Genomic DNA, 18,455 nt, shown 5'->3' with positions numbered 1-18,455 from the left:
GTCCTGAATATTCATTGGAAGGACTGATTCTGAAGCTGAAACTCCAATACTTTGGCCACCTGATGGGAAGAACTGACTCACTGGGAGAGACCCTGATGCTAGGAAAGGTTGAAGGCAGGAGGAGAAGGGGACGACAGAGGATGAGATTGTCCACTGACTCGATGGACATTAATTTGAGCAAGCTCCAGGAGTTGGTGATGGATAGGGAAGCCTGGGGTGTTGCAGGCCATGGGGTCACAAACAGTCAAACACGACTGAGCGACTGAACTAAATTGAACAGAGGAATCTCCACACTGTTTTCCATAGTGGCTGCACCAACTTACATTCCCCCTGACAGTGTAGGAAGGTTCCCTTTTCTCCACACCCCTTCCAGCATTTGTAGACTTTTTAGTGATGGCCCTTCTGACCAGTGTAAGGTGATACCTCATTGTTTTGATTTGCATTTCTCTAATAATTAGTGATGTTGATCATCTTTTCATGGGTGTGTTGGGCATGGTTATTTCTTTTTTCCTTTCAAAAACTGCAAATGAGTAGAAGTCTGGGAGAATCACCGTTAAGTTTGATTTCTCTGTTGCTGGTGAGTTTGTCTGAGGTTCTGACAGGGAGGAGATTGGACTCTAAGTAGGACCTGTCACTCTGAGCCGCTCTGGGTTCATTCTAGGGAGGCGTTCATGCTTCAGTCATGTTTGATTCTTTGTAGCCCACAAGCCTCCTCTGTCCATGGGATTCTCTAGGCAAGAATACTAGAGTGGGTTGCCATTTCCTCCCCATGGAATCTTCTCGACCCAGGGATCAAACCCACATCTCCTGCATTGCCGGCAGGTTCTTTACCATTAGTGCCACCTTGGGAGGTGGCTATGGTCTATTGGCCACCTGTTTGTGCCCTCTGCCCTCTGTGGTATTGGATAACATTACAAAATGAAGATTCTTCTTTCCCGATTTTCTTCTCTCTGCAGACACTAGAGATGCATCTTAGTGTGTGTCAGGGTGTGTGTCTAGGAGTCCAAAAGAATGTGTTGTGGTCCCCACTGGGGTGACCAGCTCATCCTGGTTTTCACAGGAGCCTGCTGGTTTCACACTGGAAACTCTGCTTCTCAGAGGTCCTCTCAGCCCAGGCAGTGGGGAAGGTCGGTCCTCCAGCCCCAGCCGTAGAGTCAGAGGATGCTGTGTGAGGGATGGGCCTGGGAGCTAGCAGCTACTCCAGTCTACCAGTGTTTCCCGTACCTGGAGGCCAACTTGCAGTGCTGGGAAGGTCGCAGTGTGTCCAGTGGGTGGATGTGAACCTGAGTTAGTCCCACGGTTGATGGTTTGACTAGTTAGGAGGGTGGGGGAGAGGGCTAGGCTTAAGCTACTCAGTTTGCGTTGCTTATGTTTAAAATGTTCGCAGTCTTCCTAGAATCATTCTTGCTGGTGTTATTTAGTCACTGAGTCGTGTCTGACGCTTTGGTGGCCACATGGACTGTAGCCCTCCAGTCTCCTCTGTCCATGGGATTTTCCAGGCAAGAATACTGGAGAGGGTTTCCATGCCCTCCTCCAGAGGGATCTTCTCGGCCCAGGGACCAAACCTGGGTCTCTCGCATTGCAGGCAGATTCTTTACCACTGACCCACCAGGGAGTATAGAATACTGTTATCCAAATGGAATGTTCTTTCATGTAAAAGACACACAGCATATAGCTTCCTTAGCTCCCAGTCCCCCATCACTGATCCAAACCATGTCGTCCCTCCCTGCTGGCCAGGTGCCAGGTGCTGTATTTAGGGAAAGAAGGACGAGTCAAGCTTCCCCCTCCTTCTCTGTGAGTGGGAGACTGAAGCAGATTTGTGTTCCTGGCGGCCCCAGGGGGCTGACTTCTGCCCGGGGCACCTGAGCCTGGCCGTCCCCAAGAATGTGACAGGCTGAGCCTAGGAGGAAGGGTGCCCATGGCCTGGCGCGGCCATCAAAACAGCAGGCCGTGGTTTGCTCCTCTGAGTAGCTCAACACAGCTGCCTGGGTTCTCTGTAAAGACTGTCTCTGTCTTGCTCGGTTACCTGGAACCAGGGCTGAGCAAGGGAGGGAAGGCTGCCCCCTCGTGGTAACTCGTAAGATGGCTTCAGACTTTGGAGGAAAGGTCATTGCTTGGCACATGGCCTCCCCTATGCTCATCGGGGGGTGGGAGGACTTCTTTCCTGTTTGCTTTCAGATGTAGCACTTTGCTGCCTGAACCTCAGGCTCCTTGTAGGGCTCGTCTGGGTGTCTGCTTCATGCCCTGATGCTCTGTTGTTCTTCAGTCACTTAGTTGTGTCTGACTCTTTGTGACCCCACGGACTGCAGCACGCCAGGCTTCCCTGTCCGTCACCATCTTATTCTCTGTCTCCCCCTTCTCCTCCTGCCCTCAATCCTTCCCAGCATCAGGGTCAGGTGGCTGCACAGTGCATCATCAGAGAATGACCTGATGATCCTTAGAAAACATCCACTCTCAAGGGGAGCATGTCTTCTCTTGGCATCCAGTGCCGCCCAGCCAGAGACCACCAGGACACACCTTGTCTTAGAACCATGGGTGTCTCAGTGGGAGGGTGTTAGAAGGGACTTATAAAGGGATGTGGGCTTGTATTGAGTCATTTGGGGAAGGTTCCAGGAAGCTAGGCTTGGCCACAGATTGGATGCTCTCCAGAAATGAGGGTGATTCTATAGTTGGTACCTTAATGCTTTTTTGTCAGAAGGTGAGTGTCATGAAGCCAGGCTACTGCTGGGGTTGGCAAAGAAGCACAGTCACTCGTGCCAGCCAGCAGAGGGGGCTGTTGGTCACTTGAGGTTTGGGCCAGGTTCATGGGATGAATTCAACTCAGGAAGAAATTTAGTTCAGTTCAAATGGCAACCCACTCCAGTATTCTTGCCTAGAGAATCCCGTGGACAGGGGAGCCTGGTGGGCTGCTGTTCACGGGGTCACACAGAGTCGGACACGACTGAAGCAACTTAGCATAGCATGCATGGGATAAATTACAAGCTGGAATCAAGAATGCAGGGACAGATCTGAAAGAGACACGTGCACCCCAATGTTCATCACAGCACTGTTTATAATAGCCAGGACATGGAAGCAACCTAGTTGCCCATCAGCAGACGAGTGGATAAGGAAGCTGTGGTACATACACACCATGGAATATTACTCAGCCATTAAAAAGAATTCATTTGAATCAGTTCTAATGAGATGGATGAAACTGGAGCCCATTATATACAGAGTGAAGTAAGCCAGAAAGATAAAGACCAATACAGTATACTAACACATATATATGGAATTCAGAAAGATGGTAACGATAACCCTATATGCAAAACAGAAAAAGAGACACAGATGTACAGAACAGACTTTTGGACTCTCTGGGAGAAGGCGAGGGTGGGATGTTTTGAGAGAACAGCATCGAAACACATATATTATCAAGGGTGAAACAGATCACCAGCCCAGGTTGGATGCATGAGACAAGTGCTCGGGTCTGGTGCACTGGGAAGACCCAGAGGGATGGGGTGGGGAGGGAGGTGGGAGGGGGGATCGGGATGGGGAATACATGTAAATCCATGGCTGATTCATGTCAATGTATGGCAAAAACCACTACAATATTGTAAAGTAATTAGCCTCCAACCAATAAAAATAAATGGAAAAAAAAAGAATGCAGGGAGAAATATCAACAACCTCAGATATGCAGATGATATGACTCTAATGGCAGAAAGCGAACAAGAACTAAACAGCCTCTTGATGAGGGTGACAGAGGAGAGTGAAAAACCTGGCTTAAAACTCAACTTTCTAAAAATGAAGATCATGGCATCTGGTCCCATCACTTCATGGCAAATAGATGGGGAAAAACTGGAAACAATGACAGATTTTATTTTCTTGGGCTCCAAAATCACTATAGATGGTGACTGCAGCCTTGAAATTCAAAGACGCTTGCTCCTTTGAAGGAAAGCTATGACCAATCTAGATAACATACTAAAAAGCAGAGGCGTCATTTTGCTGACAAAGGTCCATGTAGTAAAAGCTATGCTTTTTCCAGTAGTCATATACAGATATGAAAGCTGGACCATAAAGAAGGCTGCATGCCAAAGAATTGATGCTTTTGAATTGTGGCACTGGAGAAGACTCTTGAGAGTCCCTTGGACAGCAAGATCAAACCAGTCAATCCTAACGGAAATCAACCCTGCGTATTCACTGGAAGGACTGATGCTAAAGCTACAATACTTTGGCCAGCTGATGCAAAAAGCCAACTCATTGGAAAAGACTCGTCAGAGGAAAGATTGAGGGCAGGAGCAGAAGGAGTGACAGAGGATGAGATGGTTGGATGACATCATCAACACAATGGACATGAGTCTGGGCAAACTCCAGGAAATAGTGAAGGACAGGGAAGCCTGGCATGCTGTAGTCCATGGAGTCGAAGAGTCGGATGTGACTGAGCAACTACATGGGATTGTGTGTTGGGTGTGCCTATGTCCTGCTCTGCCGTGTAACAGTTATCTGGCCCCACATGAACTGTTTATGTTCAAAAGAATCCCGCCAGCTTCAAACACCTGGGTGTCAGTGAAAGGTCATGCTGACCACAGGCGGGAAAGCGCCAGCCGCAAAATGCTGACGGAGAAGCCCCCGCCGGAAAGTCCCGGATAAGTCCCCGGACAGACATCCACCAATCAACAGCCCGTTGCCAGGCAGACTGATGGACGCGAAGGCGCAAAGACTCCGGCCAATCAAAAACTGACACGACCGAAAGTCCAATCAGCACCCTAGAGCCCGATTCTAACCATATATGGAAAGGTCCCGCCACTTCCGCATCCGCCAGGGTATATAAGTGTCGCCCCCCCTTTCCGCAGGTTGCAGACTCCCGCTTTCCCCCTGCTAGATCTTGCGGTCTCTGCCCGGGAGCGATTGCCCAATAAAGCCTCTTAATATTCCGGCGCTCTCTTTGTCTTGTCCCGGCGTTCTTACAGTCAGTAACTGCTTTTCTTCTCAGTATGTCAGGAGAACATTCAGTACATAGTGTTTTTCAGATCTATTATATCTTTCTAATTTTCTATTCATTCTATTAATTTTTGAGAGTTTGATATTGAAATTCCAACTGAAAATCTTTATCTACTTAAAAATAATTGTAGTATATAGTGGAACTGTATGTAACTGTGTTCTGTATTTTCCAAATCTGCTGTAAATGTGTCATCATACTTCCATAATTTAAAAAAGAAAAAAAGAAAAAACAAAAGGAACACTGCCAGTTTCAAATACCTAGGCGTCAATGCTGCTTCTCTTTTTAGCACATTAGGAGAAAATTCAGTGTACAGTGGAATGCGTTGGTTAGTTCTTTTTCATCTGTAACCTGGAATGTTTGCCTCCCAAGGAATAACTCTTCTGTTCCCAGGCAAATGGTTGTATAGTTTTCTGTGCAGTTCATATAAAGCAGTTACAAGAAGCTGGAAGTTTACAAAAGTCTTCCTTACAAAATTAAAGGATGATTTTAAACTCCAAGGGAAAAAAAAATAACAGCCGATATGATGTGTGCTTCGACTTGACATGACTGAATGACTAACACACACACATACAATGTGTGATTATCTTCACAACCACCTTTGGTACTATTATTAGCCCATTCTGCCGATGGGGAATTCGAGGCACAGAGAGGTTAAGTGCCTTGCCCAAGGTCACACAGCTTGGATTTGAACTCTGCAGTTTGACTTGGTGTCTACTCTTTACTTCTGTCCCCCTATGTATGTAGATTTACTTCCTCTATTCATGTCTTCAATTGCAAACTCTTCTATATCTAAAGAGGCAGGGAGTGAGAACATTGGAAGAAAATATTTATTTCTAAGTATTTTGAGAATCAAGTGTCTTGATATCGTGACCAGAATTTCCCCCTCTTCTTTTGTAGTGATGTCTGCTCTTCAAAAACGGTGGTTTCTTTACGCTGTATAGGTAAGTGATTCTTGGTTTTCTGTTTTGTATTTCTAAAATGGGATACATTTTGGTATCCCATTTGATATCAAAATCAAATGGTATCAAATTTGATACCTTACTGAACTGTATCCCAGTGTGTCTTTGGAGGACTTGGAGATAGAAGGTGGAGTAACGGGTCAGGACATGCCCAGCACCCTGCCCAAGGATTCCTGTTCTTGAATCTGGATACACTTTAGATACCCACTGCTTTGGTCCAAGAACCAGCTGTCGACACCTGAGGACAGACAAGCTCCAGAGACGGACGGGCCCTCTCTGTGGTGTCCACATTGTGGGGCTGGAGACCCATGGGTGTCCCCATTCCAGTGTTTGCACTACTTACAGCTTCCAGCCTTTTTGGGCTCCCTGGTGGCTCAGACAGTAAAGAATCTGCCTGCAATGCAGAAGACCTGAGTTCAAGCCCTCTGTCAGGAAGATCCCTTGGAGAAGGAAATGGCAACCCACTCCAGTATTCTTGCCCGGAAAAGTCCAAGGACAGAGGAACCTGATGGGCTACAATCCATGGAGTCACAAAGAGTTAGACATGACTGAGCAGCTACCACTTTCACATTTCCAAACCTTTTATGGGCATGGAGGACACTGTCCTTGAGCTCCCTTCTCTGCTATGGCCCCATCCTCTTCCCGTATGGGTCTCGGGCCTGAAGCTTGGATTCCCAGTTTAAACAGGTGAAGCTAGCAGTCGCTCCGGGGTGAACACCATTCCCCAGTGGTCCTGGCATTAACTTCCCACACAGGTTGGTTCAAGCTTCTTTAGGTGCCCGGAGAGCATGGTGCCTGCCCTGCCCTCCTGCCCATACCGTCCACCTTGTGATGGTTTGAGAGCAGTGCATAGGAGAAAAGCTCTCCTTAGCTTTGTTCAGGAATCTTGGGGTCTCTGAGCATTCAAGGGGGTCCCAGGGCCTTTGTTAGCTGCCCTGCTACATGGGTATTTGGGAGATGCTGATGGAATCACACAAGTGCCAAGCAACAGGTGGCATCCAGGGCTATCAGAAGTCGTGCTTCCTGGGGGTGGCTGCGGAGGTGGGGGTGCGGGTGGTTTCTGGAGGAGTGTCCTTTGTCCTCCCACCCCAGCCAGAAGAGACCGGGCTGCCTATTCTAAGGTCAGAGCCCAGAGAAACAGGAACCAGAGGCGAGAATGGTCACCCTGCAGCCAGGCCGGAACCTTGGGATGGGAACTGTCTGGGCACACAGCGTGGCAGGTGTCCAGGGGAGGCGGGAAGGGGGCAGCAAGGGGCGCAGTGGGATTGGGCGGGGGCGGCCCTGCTTTGCTCACGGGCCGGCTGCGCTGTGCTTGTTACTCTCAGAGTGTGGCGTCTCCGTGAAGACGAGCCGCCAGAGCCGGATCGTGGGGGGATCGACTGCTTACTCGGGGGAATGGCCCTGGCAGGTTAGCCTGCACGTGCAGGGCATCCACGTTTGCGGCGGCTCCATCATCACCCCGGAGTGGATCGTGACGGCCGCGCACTGTGTGGAGGAGTAAGTCTCCAGGAGGTGGGGCCTGAGAGGGGGCGTGGCCTGAGGCAAGGGGCGGGACCGGGGGTAGGGGGTGGGGCCTGGGCTTCCGAGGTGGCTCTGCCAGAGGCCTTGAGCAAAGTCGCTGACTCCTGCAGGCTCTGGTTTCCTTGGGGACAACTGGGTCTTCTAAGGGCGCCTCCCTGGCGTCACAGGGAGGGTCAGATGACTTGTGAAGCACGTGAAACTGTGGCCAACACATCCCATAGCATGTGTCCATCGCTTTGAGTCAGCACAGGGATGCAATGTAGGGCTGGGGTGATGCTATGATCAGAAGGAATTCCAGTCCACAGTCTTCTCAGCTCAGTCCTATCACTTCCTGAGGCCGCTGCCCTCTCGACAGGTTTGGGCTCCCTGGGTGCTCATCCCCAGAGAGACACTCAGAGAAACTTGGAGACACTCAAACCTCAGGCTGTCCTGCTGGAAGGTTCTCTGTGACCCAGTAAGCAGCCTGGGTCCCACAGTTTCCCATGCAGATGGTTGGGGGGTGGGGTGAGGATGGCCATCATTTGTAGTGTTGGCTTTTGTAGAAAATACTGTTCTTCCTCCTTTTTTCTTAAACAAGGAATTTTTTTGGTCACATGGATATTTTGAAAAAGCCACGCTCATGGGAGCTGTTTGTCGTGTTTAGAGTGATGCTGGGCCTGACTTGGCTGTTCCCTGGCTGAGTAGCCTCAGACAGTTCACTCCAGGTGTCTGACAGTAGCGTCTGCACCTGTAAGACAGGTGTGCTGCTTCGAGGGTTGTTGTGAGGGTTGAAGGAAGGAGTGTGTATAACTCACGAGTGTCCCTTCCTTCCATCCACCAGATTCCATGGGCTCTAAGACTTGGGATTTTCTTAGAAGGGAAGCACCCAAAAGAAGGTAGTGCCTGGGTGGTTATTAGACTCAGAGTCTACTCCCTGGTACACATTTATTAAGCACCTACTGTGTGCCAGGAGATGTTCTAGTATATAAAGATGAGTAAGACCCAGTCATGCTGGAAAAGAGGTTTCAAACCTCAGGGAGGCATTTAGATTCAAGAATAAGTGTTGTTGGGCTTCCCAGGTGGCGCTAGTGGTAAAGAACCTGCCTGCCATTGCAGGAAACATAAGAGACATGGGTTTGATCCCTGGGTCAGGAAGATCCCTTGGAGGAGGGCAGGGCAACCCACTCCAGTATGCTTGCCTGGAGAATTCCATGGACAGAGGAGCATTGCAGGCTATAGTCTATAGGGTCACAAAGAGTCAGACATGACTGAAGTGACTTAGCACACATGCATAAGTGTTCCTGGAATTGTGAGGGTTTGCAGGCTGGTACAGAAATACGGGAGGAACATGATTCACTGATGAAGTAAAGGAGAGGGGCGTGGGAGGGTGGGGCTGCGTAAGATGGGGAGAGAGAAGAGCCTGAGACCACCTGGCCATTCTGGTGTGGCTTCTGACAAGTCATGTCACCTCGGAGGCTGATGACTTTTGAGAACTGTGGGATGCGTGTTGTGTGTTTGCCGTTCTTACACACTGAGCTGTGTTCGTCTCTGTCTTCCAGACCCCTTAACAATCCCAAGATCTGGGCAGCCTTTGCGGGAATCTTGAAACAATCTTACATGCTCTATGGAAGTGGATACCGAGTAGCAAAAGTGATTTCCCACCCAAATTATGATTCCAAGACCAAGAACAATGACATCGCTCTAATGAAGCTGCAGACGCCTCTGACTTTCAACGGTGTGTACCTGTGTTCTTCAGCCCAGGGAGTTTTGACAAAATCTTAAGAGGCTGACTAGAAATGAAACGTGCTGTGAAGACTGGATGGAGGAAATGTGCATTGAGTTACAGAGTGCAGGGCTGGGGGAGGCTTTGACTGTTAGAAGAGGGTTTGCCAGAGGCTGAGCCACCCCAGAATGTGCCTGTGGCCACTGAGCAATGTGGTCACCACTGCATCTTCCCTCCACCACATAGTGACAACTAAGCACACATGTACATCTGCAAAAGTCATTTCTTCATCAGGGTCTGGCCAGTGACAGCTGACACTGTGCCTTTAATTGTAGTACACTGATCATTTACCTTCATCGTCATCAGTTTAGTCTGTAGTGTATGCAGCCCTGCCATGGAAAGTGTCAACTATTTGCATCACGGGACTGTTGACTGTGGACCTTCAGCTGTTGACTGTTGACCTTCAGTTTTCCCGAACCCTAACTTCCAGAGGAGAACTTCTTGGCTCTTAGAAAAAGGGTCCTGGCAGGGAGAGGAAGAGGATGCTAGGGCACATTGGAATCTAGAAGTCTCCTTGGGCCGCAGGGTGGTGGTCCCAGGCCCAGTGCATGCACATGGGAAGGTCCAGGTGCAGACCATCACCCGAAGCCATCAGTTAGACCAGACCCGCTCATTGTGTTTTCTCTTCATGAAACAGACAAAGTGAAACCAGTGTGTCTGCCCAATCCAGGCATGATGCTGGAGCCAACTCAGTTATGCTGGATTTCCGGGTGGGGGGCCACCTACGAGAAAGGTGAGTCTCCTGGCACAGGGTCTGCAGGTCCCATGAATCAGAGCATGGGTTCAGATGTGGGAGATCTAGGTTTTGATCCTGGTTCTACCACTGAATGATTGGATGACTTTTACGTGATTCACCCAGGCTATTTGCCTCAGTTTCTCTACATGCTAGATGGGAAAATCCTACCTGCCCTACCTACTACAGTGCCCTGATTAAGATTAAATTCAAAGACTTCCCTGGTGGTCCAATGGTTAAAACTTCACTTTCCAGCGCAGTGGGTGTGGGTTCAATACCTCATCAGGTAGCGAAGATCCCACGTGCCTCGTAGTCAAAAAACCAAGATATAAAGCAGAAACAATACTGTAACAAATTCAACAAATACTTTTTTTTTTACAATGGTCCACATCAAAAAATTAATTAAAAAAACAAATGGAACAGTGAGTGGAAACTGCTTTTTGGAGTGTAGAGGCCATCTAAATATGAGAGGCACATGGCCCACTGTGTTCAAGTCACATAGTCATTAATGGGCTGCCTGGAAGTCTGCCAGCCTTTGATGCTGAGGATAACAGTCTCAGTGAGGATGGGCCCGTGTGACTGGCAGCAGGTCATCAAAGCCTAGTCCTCCTGCCCTGACTGCACAGAGGGGAAGAGGCTCTAGACTCTCCTGACGCAGGCTGGCCTTGCTGCCTTCAGTTATAATTTGGTTTCGTCTCTGATAACACTTTTCAAATGAAGAGATCATGGCTGTTTCCTTTATATGGAGCATTGGATGTGCTTCAGTTCTGTTCAGTTGCTCAGTGGGGTCTGACTCTTTGCGACCCCATGGACTGCAGCACACCAGGCTTCCCTGTCAATCACCAATTCCCAGGGCTTGCTCAAACTCATGAAAATTGAGTCAGTGATGCCATCCAACCATCTCATCTTCAGTCGTCCCTTCTCCTCCTGCCCTCAATCTTTCCCAGCATCAGGGTCTTTTCTAAGGAGTCAGTTCTTCACATCAGATGGCCAAAGTATTGGAGCTTCAGCTTCAGCATCAGTCCTTCTAATGAATATTCAGGACTGATTTCCTTTAGGATGGACTGGTTTGATTGACTCTCAAGAGTCTTCTCCAACACCACTGTTCCAAAGCATCAGTTCTTCCGTGCTCAGCTTTCTTTATAGTCCAACTATCACATCCATACATGACTATTGGAAAAACCATAGCTTTGACTAGATGGACCTTTGTTGGCAAAGTAATGTCTCTGCTTTTTAATATGCTGTCTAGGGTGGTCATAGCGTTTCTTCCAAAGAACAAGCATCTTTTAATTTCGTGGTTGCATTCACCATCTGCAGTGATTTTGGAGCCTCCAAAATAGTCTCTCACTGTTTCCATTGTTTCCCCATCTATTTGCCATGAAGTGATGGGATTGGATGCCATGATCTTAGTTTTCTGAATGTTGAGCTTTAAGCCAATTTTTTCACTCTCCTTTTTCACTTTCATCAAGAGGCTCTTTAGTTCTTCACTTTCTGCCATGAGGGTGGTATCATCTGCATATCTGAGGTTTTTGATATTTCTCCTGGCAATCTTGATTCCAGCTTGTGCTTCATCCATCCCAACATTTCTCATGATGTACTCTGCATATAAGTTAAATAAGCAGGGTAACAATATACAGTCTTGCCTTTTCTGATTTGTAACCAATCTGTTGTTCCATGTCTGCTTCTAACTGTTTCTTCTTGACTTGCATACAGATTTCTCAGGAGGCAGGTAAGGTGGTTTGGTATTCCCATCTCTTTAAGAATATTCTGCAGTTTGTTGTGATCCATACAGTCAAAGGCTTTGGCATAGTCAACAAAACAGAAGTAGATGTTTTTCTGAAACTCTCTTGCTTTTTCAGTGATCCAAAGAAGGTTGGCCATTTGATCTCTGGTTCCTTTGCCTTTTCTAAATCCAGCTTGAACATCTGCAAGCTCATGGTTCATGCACTGTTTAAACTTGGCTTGGAGAATTTTGAGCATTACTTTGCTAGCATGTGAGATGAGTGCAACTGTGATAGTTTGGACATTCTTTGGCATTGCCTTTCTTTGGGATTGGAGTGAAAACTGACCTTTTCCAGTCCCGTGGCCACTGCTGAGTGTGTGGATGTGCTTAGTGGTATGTTTATAGTAATATATTGTTTACATCCTTCCAGAAGTGTTTAGGGCACACCTACAAGGAATTCTTTAAAGCAGGGGTCTCAAACCCTAGGCCATGGACTGGTGCTAGTCAGTGATCTGTTAGGAACAAGGCCACACAGGAGGAGGTGAGCAGCGGGTGAGCAAGCAAAGCTTCATTGTATTTATAGCTGCTCCCCATTGCTTTCATTACAACATTATCACAATGTAGTAATAATAGAAACGAAGTGCACAATAAATGTGATGCACTTTAATCATCCTGAAATCATCCCCCCACCTCCCTGGTCCATGGAAAAATTGTCTTCTACGAAACTGGTTCCTGGTGCCAGGAAGGCTGGTAAGGTGAATAGTACACGGGCAGGGTGACTTAGAGGGAGAAGGGAGAGATGGCAGTTGGGCTGCGTATCCTGGCATCTGGACTAGATAAGCTCCTGGGTTGATCCTTCCAGTTGTGAATAAGTTTCCCCAGCAGCTGAGACCAAAGGGAAAGTCAGCCATGATCTGTGGGGCACCTTCCAAGGGCTGGGAAAGCAACAGTGAGCAAATTAAGATAAAACCTCTGCCTGCAGAAGCTTCACATTCTCCTGTGGATGCTTGGGGGTGTGCAGATTGTGCTCAGATAGGAAATGAGAAACTAGGTGCTTTCAAATGGTGGAGGCTTGTCATAGTGAGGGGTGGTCAGGGAGGGCTTCCTGGAAGAGGGGACATTTGAGCTGAAATCAGCATGACAAGAATGTCTTAGGAACAGTGTGGCCAGGGCATGATGAACCAGGGGTGAGGGGGCAGTCTGGAGTCAGGTTGCATAGGTATTGTAGGCTATGATGATAGCACTAGCTTCTAATCCGAATGGGACAGGGAGCTGCTAGAGAGTGACATGGTTGGATGGCTAAGTAGGGACTCACAGAAACGGTAGACGGCATGGTGAGGAGACCACTGCCACATCCTGCGAGACAAGAAGGTGGCTCAGACCAGGGAGGTGGGTGTGGGGGTAGGGGCAGAGCCAGCAAATCTGTTGATGGATGGAGTGTCACGGGAGAGTGAGGAGTCTCGGGGGTCCTGCTTCGTGCTCATGATCTAAGCCCCATGGTGGGGCATGGGGCCGCTTACCGACTTCAGGAGGATCAAGTGGTGTGGCTTAGGGCGGGGAAGCACTCCAGGAGAGGCCTTGCTTCAGCCCCCAAGCCCGCAGAGCCTTGCAAACATCTATGCAGCAGGTGGGTGACAGAGACAGCACAGACCTGCAAGTGGTTGGAGGTCTCCATGTGCAGGGAGCCGAGGGCAGGCAGTCAGGGGTGGAGGATCGCGTGGGGCTGAGAAAGGTCGGGGTGCTTGAGGTGGAAACACAGGAGCTCCCGGTGCCACCCTGGGGATTGTCCAGAGAAGAGAGAGCGGTGGAGGAGGAGAAGTGATCCCAGGGAACCATGAGGCTGGGCGATGAGCAGGCGACTCTAGGACACAGTTGGAGCTTGGTCCACAGCCCAGAGGCAGGTAGCCCTCCCCAAACACAATCTGGAGCCGCTTTAAACACATGCCCCAGCAGTTGAAAGCCGGCTCCGGTTGCCCAGGAGCCGGCTTGGGAGGAGTGGCGTGGTCACATGTCCACGTGTCCAGGAGGGAGACCAGGCTTCCTGTGAGAGCTGTGCTGTCCTTTGTTGCAGGGAAGACCTCGGATGACCTGAACGCGGCCAAGGTGCACCTCATTGAGCCCTGGCAGTGCAACAACAAGTACATGTACAACAACCTCATCACGCCCGCCATGATCTGTGCAGGCTACCTGCAGGGCACCATCGACTCCTGCCAGGTGATGGCCAGCTGGGCCCTGCCCGGCTCCCACTGGGCCCGTGAGGTGCACCCCTCCCGTGCCTGGGACCCGGGGTTGGAGGAGGCCCAGAGACTCTCCCTTCACCCCGCTAAGCCCTCATCCCACCTTCTTGCCCTCTGGCCTGTGCGGCTTGTGGATTGACTTCTGCTCTGTAACCTGCTGTGTCCCCCAGGGAGACAGTGGAGGTCCTCTGGTCACTCTGAAGAGCAGCATCTGGTGGCTGATCGGAGACACGAGCTGGGGGTCAGGCTGTGCCAAGGCGTACCGACCGGGAGTGTACGGGAACGTGACCGTGTTCACAGACTGGATCTACCGACAAATGAGGGTAACCTTTCCATCCTCCTGATCGGCTCCCCACTTCACTGTGTCAGAGCTCGGAGGTCTCGGAGGTGTGGGCCTGTGACAGGTGGCACCCCTCCCCATATGCATTTGGATGCAAACTTCTGGGGCCCAGCTTTGCAGGGTCCAGGGCTCCCTGTGATGGGCTTGCTTCTGGCTCTAATAGCTCCATTCACCTACTCAGATGTCATTGCGTCAAACTTCTGGTGACGGGCAGAGAGCAGAGGGAGGCAGGTCTGCCAGCCGTGACCTGGCCCTGTCCTTCTCTGGGCTCTCATGGGCACCCAAGGGAGCAGCTGGTGTCTCTGGTACAAGCAGAGGGTGTGAGAAGGGAACGATCCCAGGGGTTCCTGGCGCCCCTGCTGCCTCTGGCTTCTGGCCTGGTGCATGATACTCAGCAGAGCCCAGTCTTGGGTTCTGTCCAGATCCTGGGTGAGGACCAGATGTCTGTCCATCGCCAGGGCCTTGGGACTGGGCAGTGCTCACAGATTTTGGCTCCTTCCAGGGCTAGGTTCCAGGTGAAAGTCCTGTCTCCCTCAAGTCTCCAAAGGTGCCCAGGTGCCAGGAGATGGGGCAGAAGCCGAGGGCACTGCCTGGTGAGGCCTGGCCTGCATCTCCCCTGAGCGAAAACCTAAGACCTAACACCTTCAAGTGACTTGGGGCCCAGCCAGTCCCCACCCTGCAAAGGGCCGAGTGCTGGAAATACATGACCCCCATTGTCCCATTGAGGGCTGCATGATGGAGGGAAGCTGGGAGGGGTCCTGGGGAGACTGGGGGGGAGGTGAGGCAGGCCAAGGGGTGACTCTCCCTTCAGGATGAGAGAGCAACAGGCACTGTTTGTCTAGGCAATGCTGGTGGCTCAGCAGCGGGAAGTGGGGGGGCTGAATGACGACAGAGGAGGTGGGGTAGAAAGCAGGACTAAGTAGACCCCGGATGACTTTCAGAGGCTAAGGTCATGCTTGGTTGGCCCAGAGATGCCTGTGTCAGTGATTGGACCCCCCCCCCAACATCCCGGCCCCTCCTATCCCCGGGGCTTTGCACATGCCGTTCTCCTCCTCTGTCAGTCTAACCCAACCTTCATGCTGTAGAAAAAAATATCCCTTTGTCTTATTTTGAAAATAATTTATTTATTTAATTCTTGGCTGTGCTGGGTCTTTATTGCTGCACAGACTTCTCTCGTGGTGTACACAGGCCTCTCATTGCAGTGGCTTCTCTTATGGGGGGGCTTCCCAGGTGACACTAGTGGTAAAGAACCCGCCTGCCAGTGTAGAGAGACATAAAAGACTCGAGTTCGATCCCTGGGTTGGGAAGATCCCCTGGAGGCGGGCACAGCAACCCACTCCAGTATTCTTGCCTGGAGAGTCCCATGGATGGAGGAGCCTGGCGGGCGTCGGTCCATGAGGTCACAGAGAATCCGGCGCGACTGAAGCAGTGTAGCTCGCACTCTTGTTGTGGAGCACAGGCTCTCGATCCCAGGCTCCGCAGTTGTGGTGCATGGGCTTAATTGCTCCGAAGCACGTGGTATCTTCCTGGATCAGGGATGGAACCCGTGTCTCCTGGGTTGGTAGGTGGACTCTTTACCACTGAGCCGCAGGGAAGCCCTCCCTGTCAATGTAGGGGGAAAATAATTTTCTACCTTTGTTTGTCTTAAGAAAATAACATCATTTCTTTTTCCTTTTTGAACAGGCAAACAGCTAATCTGTACGGCCTGGGTCCTTGGCAACATTCCACAAGAAAATGAAGGGGCTGATTTTTAATCTTCATGCACTACGTATTTTTTGAAGTGATTCCAGTTCCTTTTGTATTTATTCGATCATGATCCTGTATGTCTTGGCCCTTTCCACAGTTCTGTGCAGACCCCGTGGCTCTACTACCCCCGGGCCCACCCTTCCATAACCTTCGTCTGACCAGGGAGGCTGGCTGGACGTGGACAGCAGAGCCAGTTCAGAGCAAAGGGGATGGGGTCTGCCCCGCGGGGACCTTCCCTCGGGCCCCATTCCAGGGACCCCTCTTGGATGCACATGGGGCTGGCGACTTCTCAGCTGCTGGACGGCTTGAGAAAGGAAGGGGGAAAGCCTGGCAGAACCTGCAGGGGCCAGCCTCTGGGGCCACTGCTCGTGAGGCCACTTGGGGTAGCCCCAGGGCCTGTCTCCCCACGAGAGAATTTGATGAACATTCTTGAGTGCCTTCTTAGCAGCCCAGAGCGCTGGCTGGAAATAAAGGGACCAGCTCTTCATGGGTGATGACTTGATAGCCACTTGAAAGGGGACCCATACCTTTTCTTTTGGGGGGTGTGTAGACAGAGCCCTGGGAACATATGTGATCATCCCCAGCATTGCTGGGGGCCCTCCACCCAGGGAGAACCGCCTTATTCTCCAGTCTCTCCCTGGCCTCCCTTGAAGATGGTGCAATGCCCTGGGTCCCCACTGAGATCTTCACCCCGAGTAGGGTGCCTGCTGACCCTCTTAAAGCCTGCTAATCATTCACCTGGAAATTGAGCTCCCCCAGGGAAATCAGGGATACTAATTAAAGAAACACTGTTTCCTGTAAAGCGCCTACCTGTTACTACCTCAGTGCCCATGAAACCTGGGCTGTAGTCCTACTCTTAGCTTTCTGAAACTCCTGTTGCCTTTGCTTGTGTGAGCAGTAGCCGAGGTGAGCTGCTTTCACAAAGTGACTGCCCCCAATTTAATGTTCTGGAAATGTTGTTCTGAAGCCCAGCATCTGGGCTTGTGAGAAAGGAGAGAGGGGTGTGCATGGGCCTCCCCGTGGCCCCTTCCAGCCACTCCTCAAGTTCCCCTGCAGGGGAGAGTCAGGCTTCAGTGACCAAGTGTGAAGCGTAAACACGGGTGCTGTGACAGCCTGCCTCCTCTCCAGCACACTGGTTTCGCAGAACGACTTGAATGATTCTGCACTAGGACTTGACCTTGGAGTGGAAGTCAGGGCGATCCGCTAGCAGGATGCTCGGGCGGCAGCATCCCCAGGGGCCATCCTGACCTGCCTGCTCCCAAGCCAGATTTTAAAAAGCGTCGAGATGGTGAGCAAGCATGCCTTCTTTAGTGCTTCTTTTAATTTATGTGACCACTGTTTGTTCTCTGTTTTGTATCTTTTTTAAACTGTAAAATTCAATTGTGAAAAACTGTACCAATAAATTATGCATTTTTTTTTTCAAACGTGTGCAAGCAGAACCAGTCTGCATTTCCGCGTGGGGCCTTGATGTCAGGGCAGCCGCTGCGTGGTGGCTTGGCGGGGGTGAGGTCAGGTGGGGTGGGGCAGATGTGGTCTCCTGGCTGCCCTGCTGGCCCTCACAGCTTGTCCTGTAGGAGAGCAAAGTGCAAGTGTGAATGTGTTAATTGCTCAGTCATGTCCAATTCTTTGTGACCCCATGGACCCGTAGCCTGCCAAGCTCCTGTGTCCATGGGATTCTCCAGTTAAGAATATTGGGGTGGGTAGCCATTCCCTTCTCCAGGGTATCTTCCCAACCCAGGGACTGAATCCAGGTCTCCTGCATTCCTGGCAGATTCTTTATCGTTTGAGCACCAGGGAAGACAGCAGTCCCCGACTTTTTGGCACCAAGTGTCGGTTTCATGGAAGACAAATTTCTCATGAACTGGGATGGTTCGGGTGGAGTGATGGGAAGCGGCCGATGAAGTTTCCAATCACCACTCACCTCCTTCAGTGCAGCCTGGACCAGAACTGATCCTGGGGCCTGGGGCCCTGCAGGAAGAGGTAACCAAGCTTCTTAAGGAGCATCACCGTACCTCCCATTTCTCCCAGATACAGACCTTGAGACCCAACTCCCTTCTAGAACCCTCTGTGGCCCCAGAGTCCTCAGATTCTGCCTGCTCAAACTTGAGTCTAGCATCTCCTCCCCTAAAATTCCTGCGAGCTCACAGCAGCAGAGCTTCTTCCTCAACATGTGTCTCAGCCCCCCGGAGTTGTGACCACAGGTAGGAGAGACAGAGAGAGGGTAAATGTTTTCCTCCCTGGAAGAGAACTCCACTCATATTCTTCAAATAGCCCAAATCTGGCAGGTCCCCACGTGTAACAGGTGATTGGCGAGAATTGTCTGCGTTATGCCAGTTTGTGTTAAAATTACAGTAAAAGTTGTAATAAAAAAGTAAAGAAAACACGTGTTTCGTTAGATCATATTTTTTTAAGATTTTTTTTTTTTTTTTGATGCGGGCCATCTTTAAAATCTTTTATGC

At 50.3% G+C, this 18,455-nt stretch overlaps 1 protein-coding gene across 3 annotated transcripts in view; it reads left to right on the top strand.

Moving 5' to 3' along the window:
- The window catches only part of TMPRSS2 (transmembrane serine protease 2), a 45,970-nt gene extending 27,591 nt beyond the window's left edge, over positions 1-18,379 (top strand). The window contains exons 8-15 of one of the 3 annotated variants that reach the window (XR_011487377.1): positions 5,873-5,916; positions 7,260-7,431; positions 8,994-9,169; positions 9,855-9,950; positions 13,745-13,887; positions 14,081-14,233; positions 15,934-17,284; positions 17,768-18,379. Coding sequence is in view for 2 of the 3 variants with exons in the window: in XM_020907938.2 (XP_020763597.2) it covers positions 5,873-5,916; positions 7,260-7,431; positions 8,994-9,169; positions 9,855-9,950; positions 13,745-13,887; positions 14,081-14,233; positions 15,934-15,945 (796 nt within the window). In the remaining variant the exon portion in view is untranslated. Of the gene's footprint in view, positions 1-5,872; positions 5,917-7,259; positions 7,432-8,993; positions 9,170-9,854; positions 9,951-13,744; positions 13,888-14,080; positions 14,234-15,933 lie in introns of all 3 variants that reach the window. The other 2 variants (XM_020907938.2, XM_020907939.2) reach the window with 2 other exon arrangements.
- Positions 18,380-18,455: the final 76 nt, after the last annotated feature.

The sequence above is a fragment of the Odocoileus virginianus genome, chromosome 4, assembly GCF_023699985.2.
Source record: "Odocoileus virginianus isolate 20LAN1187 ecotype Illinois chromosome 4, Ovbor_1.2, whole genome shotgun sequence".
Lineage (NCBI taxonomy): Eukaryota > Metazoa > Chordata > Mammalia > Artiodactyla > Cervidae > Odocoileus > Odocoileus virginianus.
The sequence above is the reverse complement of the archived record's forward strand: the minus strand, read 5'-3'. Positions and strand labels throughout refer to the sequence as shown.